The sequence below is a fragment of the Sminthopsis crassicaudata genome, chromosome 1, assembly GCF_048593235.1.
Source record: "Sminthopsis crassicaudata isolate SCR6 chromosome 1, ASM4859323v1, whole genome shotgun sequence".
In the NCBI taxonomy this organism is placed as follows: domain Eukaryota; kingdom Metazoa; phylum Chordata; class Mammalia; order Dasyuromorphia; family Dasyuridae; genus Sminthopsis; species Sminthopsis crassicaudata.
In genome coordinates, this window is record NC_133617.1 from 251,976,848 (window position 1) to 252,003,948 (window position 27,101).

The 27,101-nt window shown below is 32.0% G+C and overlaps 1 protein-coding gene and 1 long non-coding RNA gene across 7 annotated transcripts in view; one reads left to right on the forward strand and one right to left on the reverse strand.

Annotated features, from left to right (window-relative positions):
* The window catches only part of PRKDC (protein kinase, DNA-activated, catalytic subunit), a 166,408-nt gene that overhangs the window by 107,175 nt on the left and 32,132 nt on the right, over positions 1 to 27,101 (reverse strand). For all 6 annotated transcript variants that reach the window (XM_074277974.1, XM_074277964.1, XM_074277954.1 and 3 more), the window contains 12 exons: positions 26,446 to 26,552; positions 25,347 to 25,437; positions 24,426 to 24,589; positions 23,142 to 23,294; positions 18,688 to 18,795; positions 17,767 to 17,993; positions 10,470 to 10,564; positions 8,940 to 9,039; positions 7,177 to 7,310; positions 5,628 to 5,882; positions 2,846 to 3,069; positions 1,664 to 1,872 (listed from right to left, as the gene is read on the reverse strand). In XM_074277974.1, coding sequence (XP_074134075.1) covers positions 1,664 to 1,872; positions 2,846 to 3,069; positions 5,628 to 5,882; positions 7,177 to 7,310; positions 8,940 to 9,039; positions 10,470 to 10,564; positions 17,767 to 17,993; positions 18,688 to 18,795; positions 23,142 to 23,294; positions 24,426 to 24,589; positions 25,347 to 25,437; positions 26,446 to 26,552 — 1,867 coding nt within the window. The remainder of the gene's footprint in view (positions 1 to 1,663; positions 1,873 to 2,845; positions 3,070 to 5,627; positions 5,883 to 7,176; positions 7,311 to 8,939; positions 9,040 to 10,469; positions 10,565 to 17,766; positions 17,994 to 18,687; positions 18,796 to 23,141; positions 23,295 to 24,425; positions 24,590 to 25,346; positions 25,438 to 26,445; positions 26,553 to 27,101) is intronic.
* On the forward strand, positions 11,223 to 26,635 carry LOC141548814 (uncharacterized). The gene is made up of 2 exons (XR_012484074.1): positions 11,223 to 11,343; positions 26,473 to 26,635. It is a non-coding gene; the product is annotated as an uncharacterized LOC141548814 (long non-coding RNA).

Consider the following 27,101-nt stretch of genomic DNA (forward strand, 5'->3'; position numbering starts at 1 on the left):
CTGTATAACTCAAAAGCTGTCATTACTCTGATGCCAACTTCTACAAGAAAACTTCAGGTTTTTGTCACAATAAAGAGCCGTATTTATTATATGTCTTCTAATGCAACAGTAAGTAGCTGTCGGTGCAGAAGAGCTAACCCATTATGTCATCCTTGCATTCGGTTCTCCAGTCCCCAAGTTTTACTAGTCTAAGCTTATGGAAATTGGACTCAGGCAGAGAGCAGCAGCTGGAAACATTGGACTACTACTATTTATTACTGTATTTATTTCTTCACCATTTAATGTGTACAAAACCATGCTACTATTTTAAAGTTCCTAACTTTTTAAAAAATGTGTCATTGATGAAATTATTGAATATTATGTCTCATATCCATTTTCCCCATAAACTTCTGGTTTTCATTGCTCAGTTTTGCACAGCTGGTACTTTTTTTTTGGAGGAACATGTCAGTTATAGCAAAATTGATTGTACAACAGTACCAAATTATGAAAGGTCTCAACACTAGGCAAAATACTGTTAATTTTTTATTTGACAAGGAAGCCATTTTGAATGAACAAAGTTTATGTGACAAAAGATAGATTTTTAAAGAATAATGTGGCAGTGGCATATATGCTCAACTGGAAATAAGTGACTAAAGGTGGAGACTCTAAATTATAACAGTTTAAGCCGGTGTTCTCCAAAGTGGGGGAGATCATGGGATCCCTTAACTGGAAGGGATATGTGACCAGCCAACTGGAGGCTATGGAAATGGGCTATAACTCAGCTTTTCCTTAACAGATAATTGCAGGGCTTGTCTCCAACATAATCAAAATCTATCCTTATCTGTACAGGCTCTCTCAACTCTGCACCATTCCTCTATGGTGCAATCTCTCAACCTATACCTTACTAAACCAGGCAAAATTCTCTAAAGATATTTATAATGTAACCAATACCCCTAGGACCCATAGCAACAACAGCAAATCATTGAGAAAACTCTACCAATCTCTATAGCACATCCATTGAGAAAACTCTACCAATCTCTATAGCACATCCACACCCTATCCTCTGATTCTGACTTGGTTCCTGGAAGGGCAGAATGAGTTAAAAAGAAGAATAAGTTGTAATCTACATCACAGAACTTGTATTATGTTCACCTACTCCCACTCCTTTTCCAAACTTCTGCATCATCACAGAAGACACCAATCTCTTTCCAGAAAACCAAGTTTACAACTGCAATGCCATCTTTCAACATCTCACTTTCCAAAACCTATACAGTCAGTTGTCAATCGTTCCTATCTCCACAAAATCTTATATTTCTTCTTCTTCTTTCTGCTTTAACTCTTTAATCTAAACCATGACCCTATATACAGCCTTCATTATCCTCTTGCCTGTACATGAATTGTACCTTGAATGAGAACAGCTAAGTCTTAAAAAATAGCAGCTTTTAAGAAGGCAATAAATTTGGTTTTTAGTTGAGTATACTACTGAAACATCCAGGCTGAAGTTATCCAGTGATAAATATTTTTTCCAGTAAGAAATAATTTATTCTAGTATTCATATACCTCATTTGAGACACGACAAACAATGAAAATGTCACTCTTCATTTCTGGTCAGCAACATAAAATAGATAATTTTACTGCAAAGGTATACTAAAAAAAAGTTATGGTTTTTAATTTAAATGCATACCTTTGTGGTGTTATTCTTTTCTTTATGTTGATTTCTAAAGATTCCTTATATGGAGATTTTTTTAAGGCTTTCAGAAGATTCACACAGACATTGGGAAGATTATTCATCACTTGTACATCAGCTATGTTAAAACCAATACTTGATGGATCACACAATGTTTTGACCAATAGTTCCATAAAGTAAGTGTTAAGTAAATCCTTCTCAAGGAGCTGTAAAAATGTTTGAAATCAAACAAGTTTTGGTCAACAATTGCTAATATCCTTTTAACACCATAATTACGTTAATTTTATATTTGTAAAATCAGGCTAAGGATCTTTCCCTCTAAGATCACTGGATCATAAAATATTACACAAAAGATAGAATGGTGAGAGAAAACTAAATATTAAGCAACATTAGGTTTCTTCTTACTCTAGAAAATATGCATGTATAATATTCAAATTTCATTTTTTCTTTTCAAAGATGATTAGCTCGGACAGCCCAAGAAATACTAAATAAGAACCTCTATTTAATAGATAATTTATAAATATCACTTTAAACTCAATGATTGAATAGAAATGAAAATGAATACAAAGGACTATTAAAATTGTGTTTACTCACTCCATCCACTTTAATCATTAGATGACACAATTGAGTTTGATCTGTCACCTAAGCCCCTTTCACCACCAAGTTTTTTTTTTTTTGTTTGTTTGTTTGTTTTTAAATAGCCCTGAAGAGAATCCCAAAAGGTGAGTTCCAAAAGTAGTTTGGGCAATTATCAGTATTACCAGAATAAATGAAGGGCTTCCAAAAATAGCTTAAGCAACAGCAGCATTACAAATTAGTAATGGTAGTCAACTCTTGAATGATAACCCTTTGAATATATAAATTTCAGTATTTGTTTTTCAAACATCTCACTACTTTTTCATTTAGGTGCTTCTAGTTTTCACTTAAACTAGCAATTATCAAGACCATAGGATAAGATATCCTCTTCCAATATTACTTTTGACCAATTCCTGGCAGTTTGATCCTAGATACCTATACACTCCTACAATTTCATTTACTAATTAACTAATTTCTTAAGCTTTATTTTTAACCAGTGTGTTTAAAGAATTCTAAACTTAGAAAATGCTACACAATATAAGTATGATAAATAAAATTACATTTTAAAGGTCATCAATTAAAAAGATTTTTTGGCACTCCTACCTTCCAGACATCCTGACAAGTATTTAGAAGCATCGAAGAAAATTCCATAATCCTGACCACAATTGTACACTTGCTGTAATTATATTCTTCTCTCTCTTGTGGGCTAAATACATTGCCTTTTACGCCAGTGCCAAAGCATTTTTCTGCTGCTCTAATATCATGAAGAGCAATATTTTCTAAGAAAAAGCCCACAGCTTTCAAAAATGAAGACTTTGCTTTAGTACCTAGAAATAATTGCATAAGACAATTATTACACAATTCTCTAGTTCAAAACAAGTACAAGGGGCAGCTAGGTGGAACAGTAGATAGAGCACCAGCCTTGAATTCAGGAGGACCCGAGTTCAAATCTGGTCTCAGACACTTAATACTTCCTAGCTGTGTGACCCTGGGCAAGTCACTTAACCCCAGCCTCAGGGGAAAAAAAAAAAAAAACAAGTACAAATATTTTATTTTAAAGCCAAAAGAACTTTCATAAAAAGATACAATAAAAGGAGTACTTTAATAAAAATTAAAAAAAGGTCACAATTTAAGACATTGTGAACAATCCAAGGATAACCAGGATGAAGAAAAGATTTTGAATTAATTCCACACAAGTATCAGCAGAAGGAACTAAATTTGTCCAATCTTGATGAAAAGAAGACAAAGTGAGGTGAAAACAAAGGGGACATGTCAGCAACCTTCAATTACATGAAAGGTTGTCATGTGGAAATATGACTAGATTTGTTCCATTTGGCTTCAGAGACAGTCACCAAAAGCAAGGTAAAGAAGTTGCAAAGAGAACAATTTAGGCCAAATGTCAGAAAACATTAACTAATAATAAGAGCTATCCATCAGTAGAATGGGCTGCTTCAGGTTCCCCTTCATTGGGAGAGGGGAGGAGGAAGAGAAGGGGGAAGTTTCAAACAGAAGATAGGTAATCACTCATATATGCTATAGTAGAGATTTCTTTAGGGGGCACATATTCCTATGATTTCTTTCAGTTTTAAAATTCTGTGCTTCTGTAATGGCCCAGTAAAAGTTAAAAAATGTAAAGTTTTCTCTTATCCTCCAAACAGTATTCTGATTTCTGATTCTGTAGTTTAAAAATGTAAATTATAATAATAACCTTCATGAAGAACTAAAAATATGTAATTAAAAGTACCAATAAAAACAATCAAATATTAGAAAGCAATTTTTGAGCTCTGGAGTTCAGATTATAAAATTCTTTTAAAAAATGAAAATGCAAACACCTCCAGCCAGTTCAGTTTCAACATACTATTAAGAACAAGAAAGGTACATTAAGAAGTCATTCAAAAATTTCAAATGTAGTGTTCAGAGAGCTTAATGTTAATTTTGTAACATGAAGTCCCCTAATTAAATGAAATGACTATCTTTCAAATGGGGAACTCTGTCAATCTTTCTAAGACAAAAGTGATTCTTCAAAATTTTCATCTCTGAATCATTGTAAATAAAAGACCCTGCAGATCATCTACCCAACCAATTTTCACAGATTTTTTTAAAAAAAGTTTCCTTTAGTCTACTTCTTTCCCAGTCATGTATCCCTCTCTTCATGTATTAAAAAAAACAACAACAACAACAACAACAACAACAAACAAACCAAGAAAAGGAGATAAAATAAGTTATTTAAGAAGAAACAGGAGGAAGAAATAAAGATCTTTTTGAAATAAACTCATTCATAATTCCATTTTGCTGCCTTCTCTATTTCTATTACTATTGAAAGCCTATTTCACCTCCCCCCCCCCCAAAAAAAATCAATGAGATAGGGTTTAAAACTATTGAATCTGGAGCCCACTAAGTGGCCCAATTATTTAAAGCAGTGATTTGTGGATTTTTTCCCACAGTCATTCAAAATAAACAATCTACCTCTTTCCCTTTGTTCTAATAATGTTTGAGTGGTTAATCTAGACCAGGGGTTCTCAAACTCCGGTCTGCGGGCCAGATGCAGCCTGCTAAGAACGTTTATGCAGTCGGCCAGGTTCCGGCAAATGGGCTGAGGGACAGAGACAGAGTGTGAGCTTTTGTTTTTACTATAGTCCGCCCTTCCCACAGTCTGAGGAACAGTTAACTGGCCCCCTATTTTAAAAGTTTGAGGACCACTGATCTAGACATCAATATGTCAAATTCTTCAATTCAACCAAATATCAGGATATTCCACTTTTTATATATTTTCAGACCATGGACCACAAAAGAACAATGGACACATACAGGGATCTCAGTTCTACTTCAATCAACTCTATCATTTTCAAAGGAATAAGTGATTCTAAGATTTTAGCAAATTAAAACATAAGAACACAGAATATAAGCAAAAACTCTAATGGCCCTGATACATTCTTTAATGTTATACAAATTAAAATTTTGGAAACATAACATCAGGAAGTTAAAGGTAGAACACTACTCATTAATTTCTCTAATTCCTAATAACCTAATAATTCAATCCTTTAAGGATCTGTGATTTCGTTGGTATGGGCACTCTTTCACCAGTTTAAATACAAAAGTTTTAAAAGATGACTTTTATGAGCTACTAAGGCCAAAAAATTGACCACACTTCTTACAAGGAGCTTGCCCAAACTTAGGCAGGCTCCTGTGACAGGTACTAAGTTCACTGATCAGCCTTTACTTGAAGCTTCCAGCTTGGCAGCATCAGAGGCACTGCTGTACTAGAATTCTCTAGAGGTGAAGGGTCACATTTATTTCACATTTTTTAAACCTCTCAACAGGACTAAAATGGAACAAAAAATTTCCCAGAATAAAACCCAAAAATTACGGCCCAAATTTTACCTACCTAATATCTCTTGTGCTTTGACAGCTCTCTCTTCAATAAAGGTATTATAACACTCCAAAGCTGCTAAAAGCATATCCATCCACTGCACAACAGCTCTTAAAGTAAAGGGTCCTTGCAAATCAAAAAGAGTAGGTTGAGCCAAGATTCCTGACAAATGTTCACTGGCATTGCCTGCTCCTTCAAATCTATTTATGAGGAAAGAAATGTCTTCTTTTTTGAGAATGTCAGTTAACCAACAAGATGGAGATCTATTGCCTTTAAAAAAAAAAAAAATCAAGATTTAATAATAGTAGAATTTTTTTACATCAGAACAAAATCAGAAACATTTTACACAGAACCAAATTTTTGTTTCTATAATTATATCATTATGACTAGTGAAAAGCAGCAAAAGAAGAAAAATAAAAATTTTAATACATTGGAAATACAGAACTAATCAAAACATAACTTCCTTTTAGATTTTATGAAGTTTCAGAAAACTTTTCAGGCCTAAGGTCATAAATATATTACCTTATCACTATATACGCTTCTCTTTAAATATAAATAAATATCTTTTGTTGTTGTTGTTATTCCAGACTTGTTACTTCACAGTGCAAGAAACTCAAGGAAAGTAAACTCCTTCTACCAATTCAAATGAACAATGGTTTAACTTAACATGTTGCTTAGGGCACTAAAAGGTTAAAATTTGTCCAGGACCACACAACCTGTAATGTCAGAGATAGTATTTCAACCAAAGTCTTCCTAAATCCAAGTTCTATATATCTATTATACCTCTACAATTAAATACTACATAGTACTAACAAAGACGGCATGACAGAGGAAAATCAAGGCCCCTCAGTACCTTCTGGCATTAAATCTATTTCCTATGAACTGAATGAAATTAACTGTTGATATTTCTTCTGTTATCTCAGAAAAAATGAGGAACTGATTTCATTCATGAATTGTAACTTACCAGTAATAAATAAAGTATCCAGTAATAACATTGAATGAAGAATATATTCACTGGCTTCTTTAGAAAGCTATTTTTAATAACATAATTTAATGGCAAGTATTTTCCTGCAAAGATTGGAATTAACTTTTTTCTGCTACTTTTTATTCCAAGTCTAAGACTCTTTAGTGATAGATATGTAGACATTTAGGGATATCACATGTTGAAATAGCACAGTATAATCACATTTATTTCATTAATTGGCTATTAAAAACAGTGCATATTAACTATGTTGAATACTGTATGATCAGAATAGTTTTGTTTTTTAAGGTAAAATTAAGTGGAATACAAAAAGTGAAAACTGTGAAATTAAATAACTGAAAATTTAATTTTAAAAAGTTATAGAATTCAAAAGGATTCCCTCAATGTCACCATTAATCAATAGCCATTTGTGCAGCTACTTAATTACAACTCTTTTTAATCAACAGATTTACTTAAAAAAACAAAAACAAAAAAAACCCCACATACTAATATGCTCAACTGATATAAAAGAAAAATTTAAAAAAATAAACTTCAAACTCTGCATAAGTTAGTATGTTATTAACAAAACATTCATCATTGTACCTGGTAGCAAAGGAACAAATTTATAAAAAAGTTCTATAGATTTGTGTCTGCATTCTGTTTGGGGGCGTCCACACTGTGCCAAAAGCCACTTCACCAGATCCAATAAACACAATGTTTGGACAGGTGGAAATCCACTGAAACAAGAAGACAATAATTGCCAATTAGTGAACATTATTGACCCTAATCTTACTTTAAGACCCAGCTAATATCTTTCAAAACTCAAAAAGCACACTGCCATCATCAATATAACTAACATTTATATAGTGCTTACAATATGCCAGGCATTGTACAAAGAGCTTTACAATTATCATCTTACCTGATCTTCACAACAACCTTGCATGGCAGGCGCTAGTATGATCCCCATTTTGTGGATGAGAAAACTGACAAAATGGTTAAGGGCCTTGGTCCAAGATCACACAATAAATAGATGTCTGGGCCATATTTAAACTCAATCATTTTCCTGACTCCAAGCCCAGAGTTCCACTTCTTCTGACTCCCTGACTTTTCTGTGGCACACTCCCATGCCTAAAATGCTTTTCCTCAATCTCTTGATTTCCTTTAATATTTGGCTCAAATCCAACCTTCTGTAGGAGCTCTTTCCTTATCTTTCACACTGCCAGTGTTTTCCCCTTGAGGTTACCTTCTATTTGAACTATATATTTTATATGTGTGTTTTTTTTTTCCTTCATGTTTTCTCCCCCTTTAAATTATGAGCTCCCTGAAGGGAAAAATTATGCTTCTGCCTATTTTTTGTACTCCCTGTGATTAGAAAAGGGCCAGGCACATAATAAGCATATAGTAAATTCTTGTTCAATGGCTGACTTCTATCAGGGTCTTCTCTCCAAATATTACTCGAAGTTGTAATGACTTTTCATCTGGAATAATAAAATAATCTATTAACTAGTCTCTCACTAGTTTCCTTTTCTCTCCAATTCATCTTTCACATATCTACCAAATTAATCTAAGGCATAGATCTGTGGCCATGCCTTATGATTAATCATTAACATTTACTGACTAACTCCTTATAGCATCAAAGATTAAATAGAAGTCTCTTATATTATCCTTTCAAGCCTTCCAAAATCTAGTTTCTTTTTACAATTGTTCTTTATTATTCTCCTTTATACATTTTGTGTAATAATGAAATTAGCTACTGAGCTTTTCCTCAAACTTGGTTTCATTCTATTTGTCTTCATGTCTATGTACAGATAATACCCCATTCTTAATTCTAGCACTTAAAATCTACCTCTGACTGACTCTTCACAATGGTGTTTTATTCAATTTGGTTTGTATTTATTTAACTATACAAGATGAACTCTTTCATTAAAATGTAAGATCCCAGAAGGCAGTCACTGCTATTTTTTGTCATTATATCATCAATACATAAGCACTTGAATTAAATTAAGTTGAATTATTAAAATATTTCTTTCATTCAGTCAAATTCCATAATTATTAGTATTGTATAATAAGGGGATGGGGACAAAAAAAAAATAGAGAAAGAATTTTCTTTCAAAAAGATCAAGTAAACTTAAACCAAGCATTTCATTCATACTACAAACTATATAATTCTTTCCAGTACTTGTTAGCTTTAAAAGGACAATGTTGATGTTTAAAAAAAAGGGGGGGGGGCAGCTAGGCGGCGCAGTGTTCAAATTTGACCTCAGACATTTAACACTTCCTAGCTATGTGACCCTGGGCAAGTCACTTAACCCCAATTGCCTTAGCCAGAAAAGAAAAAAAGAAAAGAAAAGCAGAATAGTACCAACCGAGGTAAGCGTCGTTTTTTGGGCTTATTTAAAGTGATGTGCTTTTTTTCAATTATGCGCGTAAGGTGATCAATAGCATCACAACATTGTTGAATTGTACCTGTTCTCAAAAAAAAAAATAAATAAAAATAAAAACTTAAATTCTAGTCTTGAAGGGACTCATCTACCTCATTTTATAGATTAAGAAACTGAGTTCCAAATAAATTAATTGAATTAACCCAAATCATAGAATTGCAGGTACCAGAGCCAAGATAACAATTAAGTCTTCTGATTATAAATCCAACCCTTTGTGTCACACTACTGTCTTCCTATTAATCATTTCATGTGTTATTATTAAAGGGAAAAAATATCCTTTTTTCATAGATTTTGCTATTTCCCAAACCTTCAAATGTTTTCAATACATATGTAATCTATTATGTCCATTCTTCAATCAGAAAATCACAAACTGTCAAAAAGGAGTATATTTTACTGTTGGTGGTAATTAAGGACAATAGAAAGGCATTTCAGCTATTTTAAATAGACAATAACACTTTATTTATCTATCAAGTAGAATACTGGTAATATCAACCATCCAAAGCTAAGATGTAAAATCAATAACAATAATAATAACAGCAAGCATTTTGTTTTGTAAGAAATGATCAGTAGGATGAATACAGAGATGCTTGGAGAGACTTACATGAACTGTTGCTAAGTGAAATGAGCAGAACCAGGAGATCATTATACATTTCAACAATAATACTATATGAGGATCAATTCTGATGGAAGGCAATGAGAGGATCCAAAACACTCCAATTGATCAGTGATGAACAGAAACAGCTACACCCAGTGAAAGAACACTGGGAAATGAGTGTGGACCACAACATAGCATTTGCACTCTTTCTGTTGTTGTTTGCTTGCACTTTTGTTTTTCTTCCCAGGTTATTTTTTTACCTTTTTTCTAAATCCGATTTTTCTTGTGCAACAAGATAACTGTATAAATATGTATACACATATTGTATTTAACATATATTTTACATGTTTAACATGTCTGGGACTGCCTGCCATCTAAGGGAGGTGGAGGGGAAGGAGGGGAAAAGTTGGAACAGAAGTTTTTGCAAGGGTCAGTGTTGAAAAATTACCCATGCATATGTTTTGTCAATAAAAAGATATATATATTTTTAAAAAATGATATTACACATAAATTAAGTTTTTAGATAACTGAAGCTTTGGCAAGGTAATTTTTTTTTAAACTTCCTAAAATCTCTTCCTGATTAAACAGGATTTATCACCAGAAGTTTAACCACCAGGTAAATATTTCTTTAGGCCAAAACAACTTATTAAAGTGTTTCATAAAACATACAAGGGTGATACAATGCCTTTTTAAAAGAAATAAAACTGAGTTTTTAATCCCAAGCCTAAGAAAATATTTCATTTTTAAAGGGCTACTTTATGTTCACTTGAAACATTTTTATCACACTGAAAACACTCAGTATTACTATAGTAATAGTAATTAAAAAAAAAAAAAACCCTTTTCTACAAAGTACAACCTACCTAAAGATTTTTCATCTGCATGAGTTAAGGCCAAACTTTCCATATAAACAACTAAAGCTTCAAAGACGAATTGTTCTACAAGGGCCTCCTCTTCCCTGTAAAATAAAAAAATAGAAATATAGCAAGTAAGAATCGAATAAAGTAATAGAATAGAGTAAATAAGCAAATGGAATACAGTAAATAAGAGTAAAGAGAACTAGAAGTAAAATAATATTTAAATATATGTTAAGTTGAAGTATTACCTCAAAAGTAAAAATTTCAAAAGCAGGTCATTAGACTAAGCCCCAATTATAAAATTCCTCAAACAATGGCAAAGTAACTGACATCTTTGTAGGGTGCTTAAAAGCTTACTAAGTACACAAACATTTGATACAATCTTTTCAATAACCCCACAGTTCAGATTTAGCTGTGAAATAAAAGATGTACAATTTTTTTCTGCTTAACAACTGCCTGAAACCAGCCATTTAATATTACCCAATGACTATCTGCCTTAAAAATCAAGGAAGGATATTTGTTTCAGAGAATAATTTTGAAGTTATTTTTTAAAAGCACATGAAATTTTCCAAAAGCAATTTGGCACACACTCCTATTCAATTCTTAGCCCAGATCATTTATCCTTCCTTTTACAATGTTTTTCCAAGAAAAATGTGCCGGTGTGACAGCTGAACAGACTGTCCATGAAATTCCATGTAACAAAAATTAGAACACTGGCATTCATGGATTTTCCTGTGTCACAAAATTCTGTACTCTTCTGAATTATAATGGTTCTTCTTTAGAAGGTTTTACAATGTTACTCCCAAACAGAAGTTGCTGAAAGATAAAGTAAATTCAATTTCCAGTTGGAAATTGCTTCTCCATGACAGGAACACATGAGGTGAGCAGCACATCTGGTTTATTTTTTTTATACTTAAAATATTTGTGAGGAGAGGATCAATGAAGAATATTTATCATATTCAAATTATTAAAATATCTTTCATTTAATTGTTATACAATTTTAACATGAAAGGAGACACTGAAGGAGAAACTTTATGGTAACACTTTGTTCTATAAAATCAATTTTTTTTTTAATAATAAAGCAATAAAAAGCACAGGAGGATATAACATTCTCTTCACTTTTTAATCAATAATGTGACTATAAATATTTGGCCTGCTGTGGAATATCATTTGTAAAAGTATCATTTGTAAAAGTAATTGTTTCTTTTTTATACCACCTTCAATATTCTTTCAGTGATGCCACATGTTTGAGAAGTATGCAATATGCCAATCTTTGAGAAATTAAAGTTAAAAGTGACCCAAAGTGTAATGGTGATATGCATGGGCAGTATATGACATTAAAGATACTACTAAAGAAGAGAAATTGAATCAGGCTCATACAGAGAACAGCTTCCATTGGTATCCATACAATAATGTAGAGACTGAGAAAGACTGCATGTTTGCAGAGCTCTCTACAGAGAATTTGTGCAGACAAGAATTACAGAGGATGAAGAGTGGGCCCACTGTGATCTCTCCTGACAAAAACAAAGGTATTCATCAAAGATATTAAAGAAAACTAAGGTAGAAATCTCAAAATACATTTAAAATAAAAATGAGCATGAAATTTAATATATAAAAAAGATAAGCCTTATTTAATAAAATCAGTGAAGTTTCAAAATATGTTGACTTACAAAACATAATTAAAGCTAGTATTTTGGCTAAAAACTCTAAAAATACAAGATTTCTTCAAACTATCACTCTTTGCAGATGACATGATGGTATACTTAGAGAACCCCAAAGACTCTGTTAAAAAGCTACTAGAAATAATTCAAAATTTCAGCAAAGTGGCAGGATACAAAATAAATCCACATAAATCCTCAGCATTTTTATATATCACCAACAAAATGCAACAGCAAGAGATACAAAGAGAAATTCCATTCCAAACAAATGTTGAGAGTATAAAGTATTTGGGAATCCATCTACCAAAGAAAAGTCAGGAATTATATGAGAAAAATTACAAAACACTTGCCACAAAAATAAAGTCAGATTTAAATAATTGGAAAGACATTCAGTGCTCTTGGATAGGCCGAGCGAATATAATAAAGATGACAATACTCCCCAAACTAATCTATTTATTTAGTGCTATACCAATCAGACTCCCAAGAAACTATTTTAATGACCTAGAAAAAATAACAACAAAATTCATATGGAAGAATAAAAGGTCGAGAATTGCAAGGGAACTAATGAAAAAAAACTCAGAGGAAGGTGGTCTAAGTGTACCTGATGTAAAGCTACATTATATAGCAGCACTCACCAAAACCATTTGGTATTGGCTAAGAAATAGACCGGTAGATCAGTGGAACAGATTAGATACAAAGGACAAAAAAGGGTACATCTATAACAATCTAATCTTTGACAAACCCAAAGACACCAACATTAGGGATAAAAATTCATTATTTGAAAAAAACTGATGGGAAAACTGGAAATTAATATGGCAGAAATTAGATATGGATCCACACTTAACACCATATACCAAGATAAGATCAAAATGGGTCCATGATTTAGGAATAAAGAGTGAGATAATAAATAGATTAGAGGAACAGAAAATAGTCTACCTCTCAGACCTGTGGAGGAGGAAGGAATTTATGACCAGAGGAGAACTAGAGATCATTATTGATCACAAAATAGAAGATTTTTGATCACATCAAACTAAAAAGTTTCTGTACAAACAATACTAATGCAAACAAGATTAGAACGGAAGTAACAAATTGGGAAAATATTTTTAAAAGTAAAGGTTCTGACAAAGGTCTCATTTCCAAAATATATAGAGAACTGACCCTAATTTATAAGAAATCAAACCATTCTCCAATTGATAAATGGTCAAAGGATATGAATAGACAATTCTCAGATGATGAAATTGAAACTATATCCCACTCATATGAAAGAGTGTTCCAAATCACTACTGATCAGAGAAATGCAAATTAAGACAACTCTGAGATACCACTACACAACAGTCAGATTGGCTAAGATGACAGGAACAAATAATGATGAATGTTGGAGGGGATGTGGGAAAACTGGGACACTGATGCATTGTTGGTGGAGTTGTGAAAGAATCCAGCCATTCTGGAGAGCAATTTGGAACTATGCCCAAAAAGTTATCAAACTGTGCATACCCTTTGACCCAGCAGCGCTACTACTGGGATTATATCCCAAAGAAATACTAAAGAGTGGAAAGGGACCTGTATGTGCCAAAATGTTTGTGGCAGCTCTTTTTGTTGTAGCTAGAAACTGGAAGATGAATGGATGTCCATCAGTTGGAGAATGGTTGGGTAAATTATGGTATATGAAGGTTATGGAATATTATTGCTCTGTAAGAAATGACCAGCAGGAGGAATACAGACAGGCTTGGAGAGACTTAAATCAACTGATGCTGAGTGAAATGAGCAGAACCAGAAGATCACCGTACACTGCAACAACAATACTGTATGAGGATATATTCTGATGGTAGTGGAAATCTTCAACATAAAGAAGAGCCAACTCACTTCCAGTTGATCAATGATGGACAGAGGTAGCTACACCCAGAGAAGGAACACTGGGAAGTGAATGTAAATTGTTAGCACTAATGTCTGTCTGCCCAGGTTACATGTACCTTCGGAATCTAATACTTATTGTGCAACAAGAAAATGGTATTTACACACATGTATTGTATCTAGGTTATATTGTAACACATGTAAAATGTATGGGATTGCCTGTCATCAGGGGGGAGGGAGTAGAAGGAAGGGGGAGATAATCTGGAAAAATGAATACAAGGGACAATATTATAAAAATATATATATAAAATAATAAATAAATAAATAAAAATACAAGATTTCTGAAATTCCTTGACATCATTTCCTGATTGTTACTACTGAATCTGTGATCCAAAGAGATCATAAAAAAGGGAAAAGGACCCATATGAATAAAAGTGTTGGAAGCAGCTCTTTTTGTGATGGCAAGGAATTTGAGGTTGAGTGAATGTCCATCAGTTGGGGATTAACTGAGTAAGTTATGGTATATGAATGTAATGGAAAATTATTGTTCTATAAGAAATGATCAGCAGCATGATTTCAGAAGTCTGAAAAGACTTACATGAACCAATGCTGAGTGAAGTGAATAGAACCAAGGGAACATTGTACAAGGCAACAGCAAAATTATATGATGATCAACTGTCATGGACTTGGCTCTTCTCAGCAACTCAGTGATCCAAGATGATTCCAAAAGACTTGGAATGGAAAATGTCATCCACCTCCAGAGGGAGAACTATGGAGATTGAATGTGGATCGAAGCATACTATTTTTTACCTTTGTTTTTTATTTGTTTGTTTTTTTCTTTCTTGTGGTTTTCCCCCTTTTGTTCTGATTTTTCTTTCACAATATGACAAATATGGAAATATGTTTAAAATGACTGAACAAGTATAATCTATATCAAATTGCTTGCTTTATTGGAAAGGGGAGAAGGGGGAGGGAGAAAAAATTTGGAATTCAAAATCTGATGTTGATGTTGAAAATTATCTTTGCAAACAAAAATCCATGTTAAAAAATATAATTAGAAAAATACTATTAAGAAAAAAAATTTCATTACATTTATATATCACACATTAATCCATTCCCTAATTGTGGGTATTCCTGCAGATTCTCATTGTTTGTTACTTCAAAAAAAAAAAAAAAAAGCTATAAACATTTTTTGCCCATCATTTGTTTTGCACAGAACTAATGTCCCTGTAAATTTACCATCCCTTTAATTTCCTCTTTACCCCTTTCCCTATTTCCCTGTGAAATGTACTGCTATACCCAACTCTGTCTGTCTGTGTCTTCTTTCTTCTGATTATATTCAGATGAGGGATTTAAGTATCAACTGATCTCCAGTATCCCCTCCTCCTTGTTGTATACACAATATCTGCTTGTGAACCCCAAATATATAGCATAATTGTCCATAGCCTTCTTTTCCCATTCCCCTCAATGTATTCTTTTACCACTCTCATTCTGTTCTTAAGATCTTCAGGACAGAACTTGAACTAGACAGAATTAAGAGTGTATGATTCTTGAAGACAAATTTCAAAAGGGATACAAATATTGTTTTTCCGTAATTGAATGCAAGCAGTTTATCTTAGTTCATTATCATTATCCTTCACCTTCATATGTTTCTCTTCACTCCTGTTATAGATCTATATTTTTTTTAATAAGAATACTGGGAAATTCTATATTTCATTAAAATTCCATTTTTTGCCCATACTTCATTTTGCTTAGTAAGTTGTTATTGGATGTAAGTCCACAAACGATGTATTTTGGAATATTAACCTCTCCATTTGATTATAGTTCTGGCTGCTAAGTCATCATTATCCTGATTGCCTTCTCAGGATTTAAATTTTTCCTTTCTGGCTGCTTGGAGTCTTTATTACTTTGACCTTGAAGATCTGAATTTTGGCTGTGATGTTACTGGTAATTTTCATTTGGGGGACGGGGGTTCTTTTTACAAAGTAACTGGGAGATTATTTTTATTTTCACTTTGTCCTGTTTCAAGGAGAGCTGGCTAATTGTCCTCTTTTAAGATTTCTTGAAATATATCTAAGTCATTACATTCAGACAATTCAGTGATTTTTAAATTTTTTTCTCCTCAATGTTTCCCAGATCAATTGTTTTTGCTATGAGATAGCATATACTTTCTTTTTTTTTTTTCAGTCTTTTGCCTTTGTTTTAATATTTCTTGTTGTCTTATAGAGTTAATGGTTTTTATTTGGTCCATTTCAATTTTCAAGGTATTAACTTTGGTAAGATTCTGATTGTCTTGTGTCAACCTATTGATTCTTTTTCCAATCCTTTCTTTCATAGTTCTCATTTCTTTTCCTATTTCCTAATTCCTATCCTCAAGAGTTCTTACTCTACTTATAAAAAATGTTTGTAATTTTTTTTAAACTTTTAGCTTTATCTTTTCTAGGAATTCTAGCTGAACTGGTGCCCAAGATATATTTTTCATTGAAGTTTTGCTTATAGATGTTTTGGAGTTTTGGTAGGTTTGTGTCATGAGCATCTCTGCCATTAAAATAGCTCATTATAGTGGGATTCTTTTTGTTTCTCCATTTTTCCAGCCTACTTCCTGACTTCAAAATTCGTATCAGGCCCGGGCTCTGCCATAATTCTGGAACGAATGTTTATAGTCTGGTACTGTTACTGCTTTCTTAGAGTATATAGTCCCTATTATGTGCCAGGCACAATACTAATATTTTACAAATATTATCTGGTTCAATCCTCAAAAAATCCCTAGGAGGTTAAAGACTATTATTATTCCTATTTTACAACTGAGGAAAATGCAGCAATCTGAGGTAAAATGACTTGTCTTGGGTCATATAGCTAGTGAGTGTCTCTGCCCAGATTTGAATTCTAGTTTTTTTGATTCAGGAACAATGCTTTGTACCATCAACAAGCTGCACTATCTGAGAAATGTAAAAAATTCATTGTACAGAACAAAACAAGTTTTTTTGGACATGATCAATGTGGAAATAGGTTTTGTTTGACTATATATTTCCAAAGTAGTTTTGGGTTTTTATCCCCTCAATAGGAGGGGATGAGATGGGGAAAGAGAAGGCAAGTTTCTGTTGATTGGAAAAAAGAACATCATAAATATGTGACAGGAGGATGGGGAGAGAGAGAGAGAAAAAGAGAGACAGAAACGTTGAGAAAGAGAGTGTAAATAAATAGCCAAGTTTGGTCCCATCAAGAAAGTAAAAAAGAAACCCAAGGCACTTTGAATATTTCTTCAAAGAGATTAATGATTATGAGTATAAAACACTAAAATTAATGTCAGACTTCTTAAATGTGTTGGTCCTCCTGACTCCATACTAGTGCTCTACCCACTGCACTATCTAGCTATCCCAGGTTACTTTTTTCTGAACTTTTTTTCTCTTTCATATTATTTATTATATTTGCTAGAGTCTAGCTTCTTAAACTGGTTCTTGACCTCATAGGAAGTTTGAATACCTATTTTATATACCTATATACCTGAGATCACATAAAAACTCCTCAGGTGAAAAGAGGTTGAGAGTGGAAAAAGTTTTAAGAACCCCTACTTCTTAGGGAGAAAGAGAATGTATATGTAAAGACAGTTAATATTAACATTTATTTTTTTAAAAATATGTATGTGTATAATACAGTGATATATAATGCATAGTAGAGCATAATGGTGTAATACAGTCAAATAGTCAAACATATATCCAGATAAGAATCCCAAATCATTTTTTGAATAATTGTTTAAATGCAGAAAAAATTATATACATTTTTTCTTTACTTACCTAAATTCCCTATAGATATTGTTAAAAGCAAGTGCAGCTCCTAGTCTCTTGAAAGCATTGGGGTGAAGTGCAAAGCTATAGAGACGCTTAAAAAGTGATTTAGTGTTCACAGGACTTTTCTCTTGCTGCTGAGGTGTGGTCTGTTTAATGGACCATTTTAAAAACTCTCTAACACACTGACCACAAAAATCTCGTAAGGTACTGTCAACAGGATCCACTATGCCATCCTGGAACAAGAACAGATTATTTTGTTAGTAAACTTTTATTTCCATGTCACTGGATCACTATTTAAATAGTAGAAGTAATTTTAGAAATCCCTAAATTCAATCCCCTTATTTTACTGATGTGGAAATTAAGGTCTAGAAAAGAGTAATTCAACTAAGAAATCCAAACTAACGTGTCGACAGTGAGTGAAGAGAAAGGGTCAGATGAGAAATGTTGTGGGATCAAAATCAGTAAGACTGGGCAACTGAATTAAGTCTGGAGTGCTGAAGAATTGAGGACAAGTCCCAAGTTGCAAACCTTGATTTCTGGAAGAAGAGAAGTGTCCTGAACAGAAAACAGAAGTGTTCTGAACAGAAATAGGGAAGTTAGGAAAGAGTGAGTATGGAGGAGAAATAATGAGTTCTGTATAAGACAAAATCAACAGTTATCTTTTGACCTGACTTAGATTAAACCTTAACCTATTAGTGAATATTTTCTTTCCACAAAGGAAAATTAAAATTTACAAACAAGGAATTTTGACTCATTGAAATAGATTTTTTTAGTTCCTTAAACAAAATAAAATATTTTAAAACACATAAGACCTAATTAGAAATTAGGAAGAAAAAGAAATTATTTTGGTCTCTTTGTTAAAATGTCTAAACACACATTTTATGTCACTGGCTAGGAGAAAAAGCAGAGAAATTAATTGCTACCTACCAGAATGGTTTCTAGTAATGTCACCGTATCCTGACTCTCAAATTTCTTGTTGTTGGTGAACCAGTGAATTAGTTGCATGACAAGTGGTTCATACAGTTGCCTTGTCACCTGAATCATAAAATAATATGTACATAAAAAATGTACATCACATATATCTGCATATTTTTCTTCAAATAATTTTGTCTTGGAAATAGCTATTGCCAAAAGATCAGTGTATTACTACATCATCACAGCAATAAGCAGCCCAGAAACCATAAAATTATAATATTTCAGAAGTCATTTCATTCAACCTTTAACTGATGCACAAAGCCCTTCTACAACATTCTTGACATCTTCTGTTTAAAAGACCTATAGTGATAGGGAGCTCACAACCACAAAAGGCAAGTTACTCCAATTTTAGACATTTCACATTTTCAGAATATTGTCATTTAGTCAGAACTAGAGTAGAAGAGATAATTTCCATAATCTATAATTAAACTCAGCAACTTTAATTCTGCTCTAGAAAATCTGATAGAATAAAATTCAGTTCCATATGAACATGTTATTTGAAGACAGTTTTCATACGCCTAAGTCTTTAGTCTAATTCCTTTAGTAATTCCTCACATGGCACAATTTTCAGCCCTGTATCATTCTCACTGCAGCATATGAACACATTCCAATTTGCCAGTGTTCCTCATATAATGTTACATGCAGAATGAATAGAACACTCCAGGAGTGATCTGACCAGGGTAGAATATGGTGAGCTTGTTTTGAATACTACACTTGTACTGGTATAACTTCAACTTTTTTGGGCAGCTACATCATTAAGGTGGTAATATTACACAAAACAAACAAAAAACACCCTCGTTTCATAATTACAGTGTAGATGTAACATATGCACCCTGTACTTATTCTATTAAATCTCTGAACCTGAGCACAGTATCTGATTTTTAATGTTATTTAACTGAACTTCATGAAGATTTTGTCTTTCAACATCTTTTTGAATCTGGATTCTAACAGTTAATCAATTAATTATCCCTCCCTGCTACAAATTTGGTAAATGTGATGTTACAACTTTATCTAAATCAGTTTTTTTTTTTTTTAATGAACAAGATATGATCAAGGACTACAAACTGTGATTAGCAGAAAACAAAATTTCAATCAATTAGAATAGAATTTTCCCCACAGGAAATTCAAGAATCAATTCAGTCCCTGGGAAGCAACATTCACTGGGTGTGACTATCTCATATTCTATTTAATTACATACTATTGTGCAGTCTGTATTTTTCCCATTTTGTTTCATTACAAAAGCACAAGAAAGTATCAAATGTTTTGGCAAAATTATTTCACTCACAGTTTCAATATTTCCCCAATCTACTAGTCCAGCAAAAGTATCAAAAAAATAGGCCAGTCAGGTACTTTGTTCTTAATAAATCTAAGGATCAATACTTCCAATTATAAGTACTCACAAAACAATCAAATTTAATGATGTGCTGCTGTAGTCTCATTACTGCATCCATATTCCAAAGAAATCATAGAAGAGGGAAAAGGACCCACATGAGAAAAATCTTTATATTAGTCTGGAACTGGAAATTGAGCGGCTTCCTATCAGTTGGGGAATGGCTGAATAAGTTACACGATATGAATGTAATGGTATATTATTGTTCTGTTAGAAATGATGGGAAGGCTGATTTCAGAAAGTTTGATGCTGGTGAAGGAAGCAGAACCAAGAGAACATTGTACATAGTAACAAAAAGGTTATGGGATCATCAACTGTGATGGAATTGGCTCTTCTCAACAATGTGGTGATTTAAGGCAATTCAAATAAGTCTCGGAATAGAAAATGACATCCACATCCAAAGAGAGAATGATAGAGACTAAATGTGCACTGAAGCATAGTATTTTCACTATTTTTGTTTTTTCCCTTTTGGTTTAATTTTTCTTGCACAATATGACAAACATGGAAATGTATTTACAATAATTGCACAGATTTAATTTATAACAGATTGTTTACTGCCTTGGGGAGAGGGGAGAGAAGGAAGCAAGAAAAAATTGGAACACAAAGTCTTACAAAAATGAATGCTGAAAACTATCTTTATATGTATTTGGAAAAATAAAATACTATAAAAAAAAGAACTAAAAAATTTTAAAATTGAATGTTTAAAATTACTTTTACATGTAATTGGGGGAAAAATAAAACATAAAGAAATAAAATGTTTAATGAATTAAATGAAAAAAAAAAAAAAAGAGAGAGAGAATTTTTCTGGGGAATTAAAATAAATTTGAATTACATTTCCAAGAATCTACCTTTTCCTCTTTGTGAAAATTGGGAAATTATTTATGTATCTCTAGTTTTCCAACCATTCCTTAAAGATCAAAGACCAACACTAATGCATTGTTGATGGAGCTGTGAAATGATCCAACCAATCTGGAGAACAATTTGGAACTAGGCCCAAAGAGCTATAATACTGTGCATAACTTTTGTCCCAAAAGTCCCACTAGTGGGTCTATATCTCAAGAAAATCTTAAAGAAGGGAAAAGGACCCACATATGCAAAAATGTTTGTAACCAGCTTTTTTTGTGGTGGCAAACAACTAGAAAATGATAGAACAGCTAAATAAGTTATGGTATATCAAAGTAATGGAATATTATTGATCTATAAAAAATGATGAACAAACTGATTTTAGAAAGGTCTGGAAAGATTTATATGAATTGATGCTAAGCAGAACCAGGAATACACTGTACACAGTAACAGCAAGATTGTGTAATGATCAATAAGAAAGATTTGGTTTTTCTCAGAGGTTCAAAGGCAATCCCAATAAACTTTGGATAGAAAACACCATCTGCATCTATTGGAATTATGGAATTTGAATGTAAATCAACACAAGTTATATTCATTTTTTTCCCATTTTTTTTCCTCCTTTTCTCATGATTTTTCCCTTTTGTTCTGATTTTTCTCTCCCAACATGATTCATAAAGACATGTCTATTTAAAAATGTATATCCAGAAAACACACACACACAAATCCAACATGAACTGTTTCACTTTTCTATTTGTACCCTTTGCACTTAAGTGCCAGTCCTTGGTACACAATAATCTTAATGAATACTTCATTTGTTTATTAAAAAAAAGAAAGAAAGAAAAAAGGTCATAGACCAATTAAGTAATTACATCTCATGATTTTTGCAGTGATCTAGGATATCATTTGTTCAGAGAAGAGTTTTGAACTTATTTAAAGCAGCTAAGTGACTCTTATTACCCTCTCAAGATATAGGTTTCAACTTTCTCTGGAATATGTTTAATCAGTCAGTCATATATTGAAAAGACAGAAACAAAAGAGAATTTTGTGTAGTATTTTATTTTCCCAGTTTCATGTAAAAAACAAACTTTTACATTCATCTTTTAAAATTTAAGTTCTAGATTAGTTCTCTATGATTCTTCCTGAGAAGTATTTTCTCTTATTCTTTTATTTGCTGAAAACATATTATGCTGTCTTGCATTTTTCACAAGCTTCAATTCAACTTTAAATTTAGCCTTTCTGACACTAAGTTCATAGGTTCATGCAAATCTATATAATTCCTTATTATTCTTGTTCAAACTTTTATATTTGTCCTTTCAAGCTGAACTCTAAAGATAAAGCTCCTACAGTTAACTGCATGAATTTTTACATTCTCGTCAAGATGGTTCAAAAATGTTTCTTAAAAACCTCCTTGAGTTTTCTTTCTTGAGAATTTCAGGCAATGATATAATCTCCCTGAACTTTTGCATTCAAACTATGGGAAATTCAAATGGTAGCTCCTAATGCAATTTTTAAAAGAGAAATAAGTTTTACCTAAAGATTACCTGTCACTTTTCTTTTTCTGGTTCAATGCTACATTAAATAGAAGTCTCTCTAGCTATTTAAACAAAGGAGAGCTATACAAGGTCAACTGCTTCACTTTCCCTTCCAATATATTTTGGAGTTTACTGGCTAGATTTCTTTCTTAAGGACAATGTCATAAACCACAAAAATCTAATTCTAATTGGCCACCAATAAATCCTAGGCCAAGCCCCACTGGTCTTTATTTTGGGTCCAGATTTATTCAGATTAAATGTAAATAGCAATCAGAAAATTTTTGCTTTGGTCAGAAACCCCCGAGAGTCTTCCCCTCCTAGATTCATTCATTTATTTAGTTCTTTTTTGGACTAGGTGAAAGAGGAGATTCTTTGCCTCCATTGCTACCTAGCCTTAATCAGTGAATGGGTACAGCCTTAATCAAACTGAGACCTACTGAAGATCTTAGCTTAAAAAGGCCAAGGTCTCCCACTGCATTCAGGATCATCTCCAGTCATCATCCTATTCTATATCTATAAAAGACAGAATTTTTCATTACTTTAATTCACATAAATAAGTTAGATATGAAAACATCACTCTGTTCATATGTCAAGGTTATTTCATAACATAATTTGGAATTAAAAATAATCAATCTATTTACCTGATCTACATCACAGGCAAGTCGAAGTAGCACAGGAAACGTCTTCTTATATAGCTGATGCATGGGTGGGGAGCCCAGCTTTCCTTCAGGTATCTGGGTTGCCTTTCCCAACATAAACATAACCATGCTATGTAATAGTTCACAGGCTGCAATCTAATATAAGCAAAACAAGTTATCAAAATTGTATATACCAGTACTATCTCAAAATAATTTTATAAAATTAAAGTTTAAAATAAATCATAATAAAACCAAAATTTTAAATATGCAAGAGAAGCACTATACGACTCAAATATAACTTACAGATATGTTGTGAAAATATAGAATTATTGCTTTTGTTCATTTCGACACTTTTTTGCCAAAAGATCTAATTTAAAAACTTTTAAAAGGACAAATATGTTAACTTCATTTTTAGTTAAGAACCACATAAATTCTACTTATACTTGATAAATATTCCTTGTTCTTTAATCATTCATCTAATTTGAACAAATTAATAGTACATATCTGTTCATTTTTGGTTACTAAAGAAGCAGAATCATATGAGACAAAACATAGTCAGGACAATAATATTTTAAATTTGAAGTTATCTGCCTTTTAAATTGTTTTCTTTAAAAAATTAGTTGTATTTTAAAAATCTGCATATGTCCTTGCATACTACCATAGTTTTTGACAGATTCTTATCTCAGTCTGTGATCACACTGATGTGAAAATTTCCTTCAACTACATATCTGTATCCTTATCCATATTGTTCATAACTATCCACCTAATGTAATTTTTATCCATGTCCTACCATAAACTACAGATGAGAGAGCTAATGTGATGTGAGGACCCTCCCCATATCCAATATAAATATGTTTTCTCATATTTTCCTCCATGTTTTTCTTTTCAACTGTCATCACAATTTGTCTTTTGTTACTACTTTGGAGAGGTAAATTAACGTATTTTTGAATAAACGCCCAGTTTAAAAAACCAACAATTATTACAACGGAATGACTGAAATAGATTCCTCTTCTTAAATACTTGCTTGTGGTTTTTTTTTTTGTATTTTATTTTCCTAGTTACATGTAAAAAACAATATTTTACATTCATCCTTTAAAATTTAAGTTCCAAATCCTTTTTTTCCCTCCTCACTCCTGTCATTGAGAAAGCATTGCTTGTTATTTTTTAAGAAAAAGCTTCTTTAAGATTACAGTCTTTAAAAGCTCACTTAAAATAATATCAGTAAAAAAAAAAAATTAATTAAAATAAATAAATAATATCAGGGAAACAAACAAAAAAAGAAAATACTTTCGTTTGTCTGTCACTAGATGAAAGAGCCAGTTCTGTGACCCGAGGCAAAAATACATCCAAATATATTACAGGCTTCATTTCTGCAAATGGTACTGCAAAGCTCAGTTTCTTCTCTGAATCCCAAGCCAAACACTTCTTCATAATTTCATCTGAGGAAGCAGCTATTAAAAATTTTAAGAAAAAATACATAATCATAATCTAATACTGAAAAAGTATTACATACTTAGGAAATTAAAACGGAACATACCAAGAAGAGTTTGAATGAATACAGAAGGGTTTTTTAGGTAGGATATTTATTATGAAGAATAAAATGGTCTAAAATTTCACTTTATATTAGAATCTGAAATGGTTTTGATGTTGTTATTATTTCAACTGTAAACACTTTAAGGTGGCAAAATTAGCTCAATAAGATTTCTTCAGATTCAATATCACTGGCAGCTTATAAATCTTTAGAATAAAAGCTGGAATAGTTGGGGGAAAGAACAATTTTCTAAACTTTTAAAATATTTATTAACTATCATATATAACTGTGAAGTTCAAATTTTAAAAAGAGATATATATTTATTATATTAACATAGTACTTCCACAAATGTCAAGGAGGAGTTTTAAAAAGCAGATTGACGTTCCTGATTTACCAGAATCAAGGGTAAATTGGTTTAATATGATTTTGTGTAAAAAAACAAACAAACAAAAAATATAGTAAGATATCTTATTAAAAATATCTATATCTTATTTTTAATCTTATGATAAGAATCTGTCTAAAGATATATTTTTTTCATGCAAGCCAATCAAAGCATTTAATAAACATTAGCTCCTAGTCACAATTTTTAAAAAGAATATATTAAATGTATGTACCACAAGTAAATTTAGAGGCAACTTTGAAATTAAATACACCTAGAAGGAACTTAACAGGTTTACCTGTAACAAGATTCCTATTTATTTGTCCTCCTAGAGATCCAAGCACTCGAATCACTTGTGCTCTCACAGCTTCCAAGGACATCTCTTCATCCTTTCACGTTTGCACAAAGATTAGTAAGGCAATTTTGTGACCATTTAAAAACCAAGACCATTTCAATTAGGGGCATGAATTTTAAAAGAGAAAGAAAGTTATCTAACAGTAAAAATACTTTTAGTTCCTTTTATTAGTCATATAACACACACACACACACACACACACAGAGTATCTTCAAATAGAAAATACAACACTATTTGAAATGCAGCTGGAAAAAATATCAGTGTGAAAATTGCATGTTTATTTTTCAGGCATCAGAGTGGTATCTCTCCATAGAAATATATTAATAACTGCCTAATTCAAAACAAGGTCAAAGTATTTCAATCTGTAGAATTAAACTCTTGAAAGGAAGAGATTCTTCTTCTTTGTTTTCCCTATTCCTAGGACAGTGTCTGGCACTTCATAGGGACATAAATATTTGAAAAAATGAAAAAGCTACCAGTCATATAAGAAGCCTACAGATTTGTCTTAATCAATGGCATCTATCTTCTCCATTAGGCTTTTATCTTCTTTAGTATTCTAAGCTCTAGCTTTTGCAGGATTTAAAATTAAAATGGATAGTATTTTTAACATCAATACTTTCCATAATATTTTCCATTACCTAAGATACTATCTTAGGAGCAGAACATTTTTAAAACAACGACCATGAGAATAGTTAAATAATCTTTATATATATGAATGAGCTTTGGGGGTTGTAACTTCAAATATGTAAAGTTTAAAACTAGTTAATTAAAGCAAAAAGTCATATTATATTCTCAATTATAATCCATTATATTATGAAAGTAGAGTGAATGCATTGAAAAAAATAACCAAAATAGTAGTTATTAAACAGTATAATCTTATTACCAAAGCTTTAATGAAGTAATCGCTGTATTGAATTATTTAATATATTTTATATTTCAGGTTTTGAAATTTACATTTTATTTTTTTCAATTGGAGATTATCACCAACTCTCATATTCTGATCACTAGAGCTTAAAGTAGAAAAAAAAAATAGCTTACTTACTGATAATATGGTCTTTGATTTTTTTAGATGCTTTACTACAACCTTATTAAACCCTTTCTGGGCTGCACGAGAAAGTACTGTGACTTCTTCATTATCCTTGTTATCATCTAATCAAGAAAAGAAAAATTCATTACGAATAAACAAAGATACTTACTGTCTGCCAAAATGTTGAATAAAATTCTGAGATGAATTTGCAATTTTAAAAGTAGTTTCATTATTTATTTCAAAAAAGTACAAATATTTTTCATTAAGTTAAACCTCAAAAAAAGTGAACAAGATGATGAAACATTACATTTGTTACCAGAAACATTCATGTAAAAAAAGAACAATTTTGCACAGTGAATACTTACTGCTCTTCCTATAATGTAAATTCTAAAATGTTCACCAATCTTGAAAAATTTAACATGTGATTGGTCATTATTATGCTAAAACACATATTAAAGCTCTCCACAAATCTGAATTTTCATATTTTATCATGAAATACAACTAATAATTTGAATCTTTCCTGATTAACTATAAAGGGACATTGAAAGCATATCTTAAGAAATTTATAAAGCTTTTGGTGATTCCTCACAAATAATAATCGCCCATGATAATATGCATTTCCTGTGCATATCAAAAAATAAAGTCATTAACTTTTCTTCATTTGCTGATCT